The 12802-nt window shown below is 42.4% G+C and overlaps 1 protein-coding gene across 1 annotated transcript; it reads right to left on the bottom strand.

The window, feature by feature from the left end:
* Nucleotides 1-3498: 3498 nt before the first annotated feature.
* Nucleotides 3499-11706, bottom strand: LOC142662643 (uncharacterized). The gene is made up of 7 exons (XM_075840853.1): nucleotides 11448-11706; nucleotides 10272-10415; nucleotides 9057-9197; nucleotides 8532-8651; nucleotides 7478-7624; nucleotides 6245-6388; nucleotides 3499-3724 (listed from the first exon to the last, which is right to left on the bottom strand). The coding sequence occupies exons 1-7, from the start codon at nucleotides 11704-11706 to the stop codon at nucleotides 3510-3512; spliced, it is 1170 nt and encodes a 389-aa protein (XP_075696968.1). The 3' UTR covers nucleotides 3499-3509.
* Between the last annotated feature and the right edge of the window lie 1096 nt (nucleotides 11707-12802).

Raw genomic sequence — 12802 nt, 5'->3', positions numbered from 1 at the left:
TGACGGCTTCCCGGCTTTCTGCTCTTCTACACCAGCGCTCAACCGGGGCTTAAAACACTCAATGCAAAGCTGACAACCCTCCCATTGAAAAAAATGGGCCTGTAATGCCCATCTGATTCCTTCATGGGAATTTCAAATCACCAGACCACCGCCATTTTGAAAGCTATGGACAGGATAATCGCGCCATCCACTGTTTACTAAGCCGTTCCAGAGCGAGCAGGAGCCCCTGAAATGAGGCGCGGGGGTACATGATGGGGGTATTTACAGTTATCTGTGTCACAATACAGCAACTTAGGGCGTCTTAGAAATGTCATTATCGAGTGACCAGCCCCTATAAGTTGTCTTAACATCACGTTTGACCACGACGCTCGTCGTATTCGCCAGGGAAGTTACCGGCGTATACAATGAATGTATCCATAGGGTTCCATTGACCCGATTTACGCCAAAAAAAGTGTCCTTATGGCATATACGTTGAGCAGGTATACATCAGAATACCATCCCCCATAAATCTAAAGTCATTATGATGATGTCCTTATAATATGGAATTGCCAGTGGAGCAGTTTTCTATTATATTCTGTAGATTGTTACAAACTGAGTGTTCCAATCAGCTAAAATAAGTCCCAGTAAAACTTTTTTTAAAGGGGAATTCCAGTTGGGATCTTAATAAGTCTATTAATTAAGTCACGACTCCTCAGTGTTGGCTGTTTTTATGCCTGCTCCATTATTGCACAGCTCTAATCAGGGACTCCAGCTTGCCTGCATTGTCTATTGTAGTCTAAGGTAGTCTTAAATCCATCGCCTTTCATTAGATTCTCGGACCGTTGCTATATCCCCCATGCTTTACACCATTGCTCTGCTCCATTAGGGTACAGCTATGATCTGTGACTCCTGCCTATTTCCATTGTCTATTAGGGTCTGAAGTAGTCCGGAATACACCTCCTGTCTCATCAGAGGCACAGGTTGCTGCTTTATCCCCCCCATGCTTTACACTGCAGCCCTGCTCTTGCATAAGGAGAACCCCAGCACAAGTTCACCGTTGCATTTCTCTTACAGTAAGGTAAGAAAGATTACATTTTATGTGGTTTTGCTCAACTGTTATCTGCAGGTCGGGTCCCTAGAAAGCCCAGGAAAGAAATAACAGGAATCATGACTGCTAATTATCTAGCGCTGAGGAGTAGCGGGATTGTGTTAAGGTCCACGGGCAATGATCGGGTAAACGAGCATTCATACATTATTATTATTCTCGATCGTTCTCGATCATTGCCCTGTGTAAACAGCGCAAAGATCAGTCGAAGAACGAGCAATCGACTGATCGCATCTTTTATGCGACTATAAAAATGGCCACTAGTCGGCAGCAAATCTCCCTGCTGCCAACTACTGGCCATTTTTATAGTCGCATAAAAGATGCGATCAGTCAATGCAAATTCATGGGGACGAACGATCTTAGTAACGATCAATCGCTCAGGAGCAAAATGATCGCCGATCAACGAGTTGTATTGTCTTACGGCGCTCGTGATTGGTGGTGAACACGGTCGATATCTGCCCGTGCAAAACCATCGGAGCATACCGATGTGATGCATACAAGATGCCGGCTGCATCCTGGGGGAGCACTAATCAGCTGCTTGCAGGCTCAAGGCTAAGAAAATAGTGTATAGTCTAACCATACCGATGTAGCCATCTTTATCTTGACTCTTAACACATTAAATACACAGTGTCAAGAAACTTTAACTGTTCAATGACTTTTCAATGGGTTTTGTTGTGTGATATCAGGTTGCAGCAAGTTATCAGAGTCAAGATAAAGATGGCTACATCTGTACATGGAAGGAGGCCGGATCTTCTCCATTTTTTAATAGAATAATGGTGCAGAATTGTCTCATTCATGCCTCATATGCATAGAATTGACAAATGATAAATGAGGAATATGTTGCATATGATATGTACAAACGGCCCATGAGATACACCAAACCCTTCCCCCACCTCGTCCACTGCCCCGTTCCTTTTCAACGGCTGTGTGACCCTAGGCCATGGGGGTAACTCGGTAGTGATTTTACACTCCATCATTATCTGTGATGATCAATGTCTAGCACAGGTAATTATTACATGGTGGCTGCTCCGAGGCCTCATCTTCACTCCTGTAACCAATCACTCATCTTATAGGACTCCATTATATTATCTCATCTCTGTGCCTATAGCTCTAGGTGTGCCCTAAATACGTGTCCGGGCAGAGAACGCAATTATCAGAAGAGTTAATCCCCTTACAAAAGAGAGACTTTTATTTAGAAGTTCCCACAATTCAGGGAAATTCTGGTAGAACGGGAATGTTTCATTGTAATCATTCATTAGGGGACAAATCAGATCTTATCTGGGCTGTTGCTTAGTAACGGAAGACAACGTCAGGTGGGTGACACCTTGTGGGAAGTATGAATGTCCCTCACATACAGCAGAGGGACTGGGGGGACTGTTCATGCATGGTGCCAGCATTTTTGGCTGCCTAGAAGAGGAGGAAAGTGTCCGGGATCCAGTCCAGGATCGTAGATTTTTTTAATTATGATGCTATAATGATGGGGAGGGGGCACTAGGGGGTGCGGGGCTTTTTGTCTCATTGTCGGAGTTCTTCTTTAACATTAGAATTCCTCATCCAGCTTTGCATATCTGTTTTCTGTGCCTCCTAAATACATTGTCTCTTGTTTTTTTTATTAGAGAAGCTGAAATTATTGTATTTCCTTTATATCAAAATTGGAAGGGGTTGTACAAAATTAGAAAAAAAAGGTCTGTTATTTGCCCAAAACAAGACTCTTATGGTCTGGGGTCTATGGGATATGTTTGGTATTGCAGCTCAACCCTATTATTTTTCTGATGCAATACCGGACACAGCCCATAGACAAGGGTGGCGCTGTTTCTGAAAAAAAAACAAAAAAACATTTTATAGGATACAATACAACCCCTCCAACTCCACTCACAAACATTCATGACATTCACTAAAAAACTCATTGACATGAATGAAGGCCGGGCCAATATTAGGGGGGGAGAAGGTGAGAGGGCCCATTCCAAAATAAACAGCCCCCTCCTTTCTCAGGACCATGAACATGGAGAGGACTGCAGATGTAGGGTTGACAAATTATTGGTGGCTGCATGGGAGGAGGGCACACCTCACAATATTAAAATCTCCATTCACACCCAGAAACGCCCACAAAACATCCAGAAACGCCCACTTTCTGGCATATTTGCCTAAGCCCCCACCCTCATTGAGATCAGTTTCATGGAACAATCGTTTAAAAAGTGGACAATAGGAGTTGTAAATAGTTTTTTCTTACCCTCACCAGTAGAGGGCACTATTTTGATTTGGGACCTTCTCTCTTCAGTAGGAGGATAATAATTGATATAGTTTCTACGTATGACTGGCTTTGTTGCTTTCCAGTATTATATCAGACACAACTGCTCTGTAGTCGCATAAGAATTTTAATTATTCAACAAAGGCGTCAGATAGACAGGACCGGCAGCAGGAAGCTTTATAGAGAAATGACAAGTGTCAGGACAATGAATGTGACAGATATAGAGAGCAGGATAGTGCAGAGAGGGGCCCTCCATCCCACCGCCCGGTTGCACATAACATTAGTCTTTACGCTTTTGTAATAATGTCCTTTTGCGTAGGATGTGCCGGATCCAGCTCTGCAGATCTCATTGGTGGTGCAGCCATGTAAGCTCTCCGTGACAGTGGAAACTTCTGTAAGAAATTAACAGAATTTGTGTAAAAATCTGAGATATATCTAAGGATCAGTTTAAGGGGTATAAGAGTTTATATATAGAATGGATCTACTGAGTTACTTTGTAAAAAGATTAAATGACTCGCCCTGTACTGATCCTGAGTTACATCTTGTATTAAACTCCAGAGCTGCGCTCACTATTCTGCTGGTGGAGTCACAGTGTAGTTACATGACATTATTTATCCTGTACCGATGCTGAGTTACATCTTGTATTAGACTCCAGAGCTGCACTCTCTATTCTGCTGGTGGAGTCACTGTGTACATACATTACATTACTAATCCTGTACTGATCCTGAGTTGCATCCTGTATTATACTCCAGAGCTGAACTCACTATTCTGCTGGTGGAGTCACTGTGTACATACATTATATTACTTAACCTGTACTGATCCTGAGTTACATCCTGTATTATACTCCGGAGCTGCACTCACTATTCTGCTGGTGGAGTCACTGTGTACATACATTACATTACTTCTCCTGTACTGATCCTGAGTTACATCCTGTATTATACTCCAGAGCTGTACTCACTATTCTGCTGGTGGAGTCACTGTGTACATACATTACTTAACCTGTACTGATCCTGAGTTACATATTGTATTATACTCCAGAGCTGCACTCATTATTCTGCTGGTGGTCAATGTGTACATACATTACACTACTTATCATGTACTGATCCTGAGTTACATCCTGTATTATACTCCAGAGCTGCACTCCCTATTCTGCTGGTGGAGTCACTGTGTACATACATTACATTACTTATCTTGTACTGATCCTGAGTTACATCTTGTATTATACTCCAGAGCTGCACTTATTATTCTGCTGGTGGAGTAACTGTGTACATACATTACATTACTTATCCTGTACTGATCCTGAGTTACATCCAGTATTATACTCCAGAGCTGCACTCACTATTCTGCTGGTGGAGTCACTGTGTACATACATTACATTACTTATCCTGTACTGATCCTGAGTTACATCCAGTATTATACTCCAGAGCTGCACTCACTATTCTGCTGGTGGAGTCACTGTGTACATACATTACATTACTTATCCTGTACTGATCCTGAGTTACATCCTGTATTATACTCCAGAGCTGCACTCACTTTTCTGCTGGTGGTCACTGTGTACATACATTGCATTACTTATCCTGTACTGATCCTGAGTTACATCCTGTATTATACTCCAGAGCTGCACTCACTATTCTGCTGATGGAGTCACTGTGTACATATATTACATTATTTATCATGTACAGATTCTGAGTTACATCATGTATTATACTCCAGAGCTGCACTCACTATTCTGCAGGTGTAGGCAGTGTGTACATACATTACATTACTTATCCTGTACTGATCCTGACTTACATCCTGTATTATACTCCAGAGCTACACTCACTATTCTGCTGGTGGTCACTGTGTACATACATTGCATTACTTATCCTGTACTGATCCTGAGGTACAGCCTGTATAATACTCCAGAGCTGCATTCACTATTCTGCTGGTGGAGTCACTGTGTACATACATTACATTATTTATCCTGTACTGATCCTGAGTTACATCCTTTATTATACTGCAGAGCTGCACTCACTATTCTGCTGGTGGTCACTGTGTACATACATTGCATTACTTATCCTGTACTGATCCTGAGGTACAGCCTGTATAATACTCCAGAGCTGCATTCACTATTCTGCTGGTGGAGTCACTGTGTACATACATTACATTATTTATCCTGTACTGATCCTGAGTTACATCCTTTATTATACTGCAGAGCTGCACTCACTATTCTGCTGGTTGTTATGGCATACAATTGACAAGTATTTCAACACACACAACACCTTAGCTGAGATCCTATTATGCAAGTGAGGTTACTAGTCACATTTTACATGAATAGCCACATGACCACCCACTCGATTTCCAGCCACATAACCATCCATACTGTGCTGCATGTTCCCGGCCGTATTTCCATTAACATTGTGCTCTCAACCTTGTTACAGTCCACATAATACACGCTTAGACACTTCACCATCCATATTGGGCATTCATCGACCCCCCCCCCCCCCCACTGCCATTTTCTTGTAAGTTGCCAACCACATGACCATCCACACTGCACATACCCAGCACATGGACATCCATGGGGTTCATTCCTAGTCCAAATTTCAACTATACATCTACAATTAAAGAACTTTTATAAGTACCAAGGAATGACCCAAAAAGCTCTACTGGGTCCATGACTATCAGATAATGTCTGGTACAACTATATCACATGGGTTTCAATGTCACCCAAAAACTGGACAAACTGGTGTAGCTATAGGGGTGCATTGTTTTCAGTTGCACCCAGAACCGAATACATATGTTGGACCGAAAGCCCCTCTGCCACATTTAAAGGACAGCAGTACTATAAATGGTATGTGGGGAGGGGGTGCAGATTTGGTATCGGGGCTTAGGATCTTCAAGGAACGTTCCCTATGAACGGTAGTAGCGCTTACCGTGCACCTCGGTTCTCATGTAGTGAATACACCGCTGTTCATTGCCGCCACATTTCAAGCTACTGCGTCCTAGACAACGGTCTGAGTTAGGGACAAAGCAACTCGGGCAGGTAAGTCCATTTTCATCAAAGTTGACTGAGGGTACTAAGAATGAGAAAGCCAAAACTGAATGAAGGCGCCTTTTTAAAAAAATTGACGAAATACGTGAATACTTTTGCACAAGGTATGTTTTTGGGTAACTAGGCAACAGACTTTGCCCGGAATTTATACATAGTATGTGATCCTTACCTGACCACTATAAAGACTCTCTCTTTCCTATATCCACAATGAAATGTGCAATGTTTAGTATAGTAGCTTGCAGCTGTTACATCCATGACCTCCATAACCTCCAAAGCCAGAAGTTATGTGTCAGACTCCACCCCCTTATGATATTTCTCCTTCCTGACACAGGAGTCAATTGGCAGGTGCACACAATCATGTGACAACTAGGCTCCGCCCAGAATAAGGAAAGTTTAGATAATGGCTTTAGGAAATTATATATCATTGCTTCTTGCCAAAAGGAAATAATGGAATTATACATTTCCAGTCTATTATTTTATGACCTATTATCAATATTCTCCTACGAGGGGGTCATCATTATATTATTAAGTGATGGCTGGAGTTTTCCTTTAAATTTCTTATTCTCTTCTTACTCCGTTTACATTTCTTATTTTCTATGTATTCCTTTAAGAGCAGCTATCAGCCTTAGGAGCAGAAATTCAAAGATTATCTTCTAGATATATACAAGAAGATCTCATTGGTGGAGCCAGTGAGTTCTTAGACTAATTTCCAGAATGTAGGGGCTTCATAAATTCCTCAAACACCTTTGGTAAATATTCTGAGCAAAGTTCCAAATTTTTGAGGTCTTCAGTGATGGAGTCCACTAGGAACTTGGGTGGTCTATATGCTCAATCATGGAGGCCACTAATGTCATCTTCTCATAGGTCTCCATGATAGATGAAGGTTAATTTTAGCTGGCTTTCGCCTGACCATTCCTACTTTTCTTTCGAACAGTTATTACCGAAGTCTAAATGCCTCAGTTGACCTTCTATGACTTACACACGTTACAATATCATAGTGAAAAAGTCTACCATGATACCAGAGAGGACTACACTCTACCGGAAAAATAGGGTTCCCCGTATAGAGGGTCTTTTTTTCCTAATGACTGAAAGGCCTGTGCAGATGGACACTTACAGGTAGGTAATGGCATCTGGCATACATTATGGTCACAACAGGTGGTGTTCATCAATATAGTCTTGGTTGAGCTTCTTATGCTGCCAGCTCTACTACATTCATTGGATTTACCACATCGTTTAGTAATTTCTACTTCATCTCTTTGATCTGGAAACAAAAATAATCCATAAATACTTGTTTGCAAAATTTAGGACAAGTCAATGTAGTCATATAAGTAAAATATTAAAAGGGTTTTCTGGAACGGTATTATTTAATGCCTATCCTTAGGATAAGACATCAATATCTGATTGGTGGGGGTTCAACTCCAGACATTTCCACCAATCAGCTAAGTGACGGGATCACAGGCTCCAGCATCCTCTTCATAGTTTATCCAGACACAGTGGTATATTTTGAATGGTTCTGAGTTGCAGTACCAGGCACAGCCACAAAAAAATGTATGGTGCTGTGCCTGGGTAGACAATGAAAAGGATGTGGCGCTGGAGCACTGCGGCCTGTTCTTCAGCTGATTGGCAGAGGTGCTATTTTAAGAATAGGCCATCAATTTTTAGCCATCCTGTAAGACCCCTTTAAATACATTCTCCCATACAAAAAAAAAATCATCGATAAATTGAAGTCCTTGGGATTTGTTTTAATCTGTCTAGGTACAAAATGATGACCTGAATTACAAAACACTACAGGCTTGTCCTCCACCTTTTTGAGACTGAAGAACTAAAATGAGATAACCCCTGTACATATGGACATAATAGAGGGGGGATCCCTTACTCTGGGCCCAACTCTGTTAGCCAAAGTGAAGAACCACTGCGAAGAGCAGTTCCTGCTCTGAAGGACTCAGCACGACCATATATCACATGGTCACCCACTCATTTGAATGGGCGCCATGCAATACCACATTTCTCCTTTAGTGGCCGCTGCAGGAGAAATGTGTGTAATCCCACAGTTTCCGCTGCCTTACCTGCATCAATCATCTGATCGCCAACTGGTACTTATAATGAGAAATGTTTGTTCTGGTGGCACAACCCCTTTAAGAATGTATTTAAAAGAGATGTACATATACCGAATATACTCCTTGTTCTTTCAAACACACATACGTCCTCCTCGGGCATGCACATATGTGCCTGGTCCAAGCAGTTGTCGACGTTGTAATCATGACAGAAGTGGCACCAAATAAAATTTCCTAGAAAGAAATATGAGAACAAGCAGTAACTATATTATTACTTAGGGTAGGGGCCAAATGGAAGGATCGTTAAAGGGGTACTCCCATGTGACACTTATGTTATGTCAACAGGACTCATTGAGAGAGAACGGGGGTCCTCTGACCCCATCAACAATCCAAGGCGGAGACAAATGGCAACACATGTGCACGGCTGTCTCCATTGGTGTCAATGGATTATGAATACCAAATAAAGCAAGGGTGGGACCCCCAAGTATCACATATTTAGGGTGTGGATATGCCATAAATGTCTAAAGCAGGAATACCCCTTTAAGTACTGTCTATGTAACTGTCTATGTGGTATATAACTCTCAACATCTATCTATCATATATACATTTACATCACGGTGACTTTTTTTTTTTACTTACCTGCCGGTAATTGCTCTTTGGTACTTGAATTATAGCATAGCATTACATCCAATGATCCTAGGTACTTTAAAACATTCAAAATTCCATTTCCTCTGCAAACATTTTTAGAGGCACAGCCCATTGCATGGATATAATATAATTCTACAAGATAAAGATGAAAAATACTATTGAAGAGGAGGCCTGAATCAAACATTTGTTGAGGTGGCCATACAGCTGTTCCTCCCAACTCCCCCGTACACATGCTCGGCACGGCCAAGAGTGCATGTATTTTCAATGAGGAGAGTGGAATAAGTTGCTGCCAGACGTATCTGGCATTGGCTTATCTCCCACAGGAACAAAGGATTGGACATGTTGAAATTCAACATGCCCGATCCTTCTTTTCCCCGACATCTGTTGTCCGCCATTGATCTAACATGTATGGGCACCCTACCTAGAAGTAGACATGAGAGTAGAAGAGGTATAGCTGGGGGGTGGGTAGGAGTCATCTGTTTCTGCTCATCATCATGTTTTGATAGCTCATTAAAGGGGTATTCCGGTTATAGAGGAGGGTCCCAACGCTGAGTTATGAGGTGGCCGGTTTTGGTTGCTGTTTCCGGAACTCCCATAAAAGTTATGGAAACAGCGTTGCACAGCGAGCTACGCTGTTTCTGCGACTCGGGAGCTACTGAAACAGCATATACTGTGGATATGCCATAAATGTCCGGCATGGGAATACCCCTTTAAGGAGCATTATTGCCCAACCCACTAACTTATTCTGCTCTGTCAAAAATTAGTTGACTTCCACTATAACTCCCATAGGGGTTGTTACTGATCACTTGATCGATTGTCGGTCCAGTAATAAGGGGATAAATCTTGTATTAGGCAGATCTGCTATTCAGGTGTCCAGAAAAACTGGGGTACAAGCCCTGTGGGTATTGGCAGCTATATTAGTTGTCACCAAACTTTGACCAAAAGAGGACAACTCAAGGACTTATATTAAAAAAAATTTAAGGGTTTGTTTTTTTTGGTGGTGGTGGGGGTATGTGTTTTTTGGAGATAAGAACCTTTTGGCACAGGAGTGCTACGGTCTAGGACCACTATGGTTTGTGGCAAGATGCTGTAGTCAGTCATCTCCTGCCGGGACTTCAACCAGGCAAGCAGATTATCTTACCCCTTTAAATGCAACGTGTGGAAAGTTAAGTGACCACCCCCCCATTTTGTGTTGTTTTTGATTACCATACGGGCTGTTCCTTTCATAATTTATGCAGTACTTCTCTTCTCCAGTACACATCAAAGAGTACTTCGCTACACACTTATTCTTGGTGGGCGAAAAGCAGGATGGGCACAATACTCCATTTTTAGAGTTGTTTTCGGGTGGCACTACAAGTAAACACATAAAAGCAGCTTGTGAAAAAATCAGCAAGGAACGGTCATCAATGCGGGTTTTCTGGTTTATTAACATGTTAAGGTATGTTGCGATCAGTTACATACACAGAAGAGAGGGGATCCCATAGAAAAAGCTAAAACTGGACACCCTATGATGGTTCTGAGATTTGCCACTCAGGACTGAAGGGTCTGCAGTTCCTTGGGGGATTGCATTCGGCACAGGTTGTCTCCCCTAATTGGGATGCGACCAACCAGGGCTGGGCCCCCTTTCTCCAAGGGCCACATAGCAGCCACATGGACAGCTATACACACCCCTTGTTAAGATGATAAAGTAGTGTCTCCACACAGGAGCCAATTAACACTGTGCACTAGTACTAATAGATCGCCGCCTATGTGCAAAAAATTGCAGAACAGTAACATTTCCCTGTGTTTTCCTGAGGAACAAGTGTATGTAAAAAATTATTCAATATACATCCACAGCTTCCAGTCCTTGACAATAACTGGTATCTTAACATGTGATACATATTAGGCTCTGTTCATACTACCGTCACGGCTTCCGTTCTTAACGAAGCTATGACAGCTATGACAGATCAGTTTTCAAATACCATTCTTATAGGACACCATTTCAGTCCACCGATAGAATGAATCTACATAAAAGTTGTGCCGCTTGTGCATACTTTACATTTCATATCTTGTAATGATTCTAATTTACAGCCTGTGTTATACTCCAGAGCTGAAATCACGATTCTGCAGTCTTCACAGTTGAAATCTCCCAGCATTTCCTGCTGATTCAGTGTCTGCACAGACCTTGCTCTGTTGATTTGCATTCTAATAAGTAGAGTTTTTACACCAGAAACTGTCCAATAATGTGATGTAACCCCAGTGCATTATGGGAGTGCAGCACACCTGTACCACTATCACTAAGCATGAATGAGACCTAAAGACTGAATATATTAAGAAAGTTTGCGGAATACTTGTAAGAAATCTTTTTTTTTTTTGGACTTCGCTGAACAAGGGGACACTTACAGAATGGACGAGCCGGTGTGCAATTGTCTGTCTCACAGCAGGTAGAAGCATATGATGTTCTTAGCAATGGTGTTGTGAAGCTCTCGCTGACATTACATTCTCTCGGTTCGAGGCAGGTTCTTCTGACGAATACTTCCTGTGATTGATCATCTATGATAAAAATAATAGAACAGGAGGAACTTGAATGGCCACCCAACACCCCAAACCCCTCCATCCCTGGCCAGTTGCTCATTCTGATGAAAACATCACTCATCGACATGACTGTACGGCTTATTGATATATTAAGTGCCCAAAACACCATGGATCAGGTCAAAGATTGAGGATGGAAGAACAGGGGCTAAATATGAGTTGCAACAAGTTCCATCTTGAAATCGGATAGAGGTCGCATTAAGCATTGGGGCCTCTCACCTCCTGGTGCTCATATAAATGGCACTGTAAGGGTATGTGCACACGGTAGCAGGCTTTTACGTCTGAAAAGACAGACTGTTTTCAGGAGAAAACAGCTGCCTCGTTTCAGCCGTAAAAGCTGCTCCTCGTATTATGCGAGGCGTCTTTGACGCCTGTAATCTTGAGCTGCTCTTCATTGACTTCAATGAAGAACAGCTCAAATTACGTTGCAAAGAAGTGCCCTGCATATAATGTATATAAGTGTCCTGCACTTCTTTGCCGAGGCAGTCAATTTACGCGTCGTCGTTTGACAGCTGTCAAACGACGACGCGTAAATGACAGGTCGTCTGCACAGTACGTCGGCAAACCCATTCAAATGAATGGGCAGATGTTTGCCGACGTATTGTAGCCGTATTTTCAGACGTAAAACGAGGCATAATACGCCTTGTTTACGTCTGAAAATAGGTCGTGTGAACCCAGCCTCAGGGTATGTTCACACGCTAGCTTGCTTTTACGGCTGAAATGACAGCCTGTTTTCAGAAGAAAACAGCTGCCTCGTTTCAGCCGTAAAAGCTCCTCCTCGTAATATACGAGGCGTCTGTGACGCTCATAAATCTTGAGCTGTGCTTCATTGAGTTCAATGAAGAACAGCTCAAATTAAGTGGCAAAGAAGTGCCCTGCACTTCTTTGCCGAGGCAGTCAATTTACGCGTCGTCATTTGACAGCTGTCAAACGACGACGCGTAAATTACAGGTCGTCTGCACAGTACGTCGGCAAACCCATTCAAATGAATGGGCAGATGTTTGCCGACGTATTGTAGCCCTATTTTCAGGCGTAAAACGAGGCATAATACGCCTCGTTTACGCCTGAAAATAGGTCGTGTGAACCCAGCCTCATATGTACACTGTATGGCACTGTTATTTGCACACTGCATGGCACTGTTATTTGTACACTATTGCACTGTTATA

The sequence above is a fragment of the Rhinoderma darwinii genome, chromosome 10 (genome assembly GCF_050947455.1).
Source record: "Rhinoderma darwinii isolate aRhiDar2 chromosome 10, aRhiDar2.hap1, whole genome shotgun sequence".
Classification (NCBI taxonomy): Eukaryota; Metazoa; Chordata; class Amphibia; order Anura; family Rhinodermatidae; genus Rhinoderma; species Rhinoderma darwinii.
The sequence above is the reverse complement of the archived record's forward strand: the minus strand, read 5'-3'. Positions and strand labels throughout refer to the sequence as shown.

Coding starts and splice junctions, on each gene's coding strand:
- LOC142662643 (XM_075840853.1), bottom strand. CDS start 11,706: ATGTCGATGAGTGATGTTTTCATCAGAATGAGCAACTGGCCAGGGATG. Junction 9,198..10,271: donor TGAAAGGAACAGCCCGTATG/GTAATCAAAAAC, acceptor TTTATCTTGTAG/AATTATATTATATCCATGCA. Junction 7,625..8,531: donor AAGAACAAGGAGTATATTCG/GTATATGTACAT, acceptor TTTTGTTTCCAG/ATCAAAGAGATGAAGTAGAA.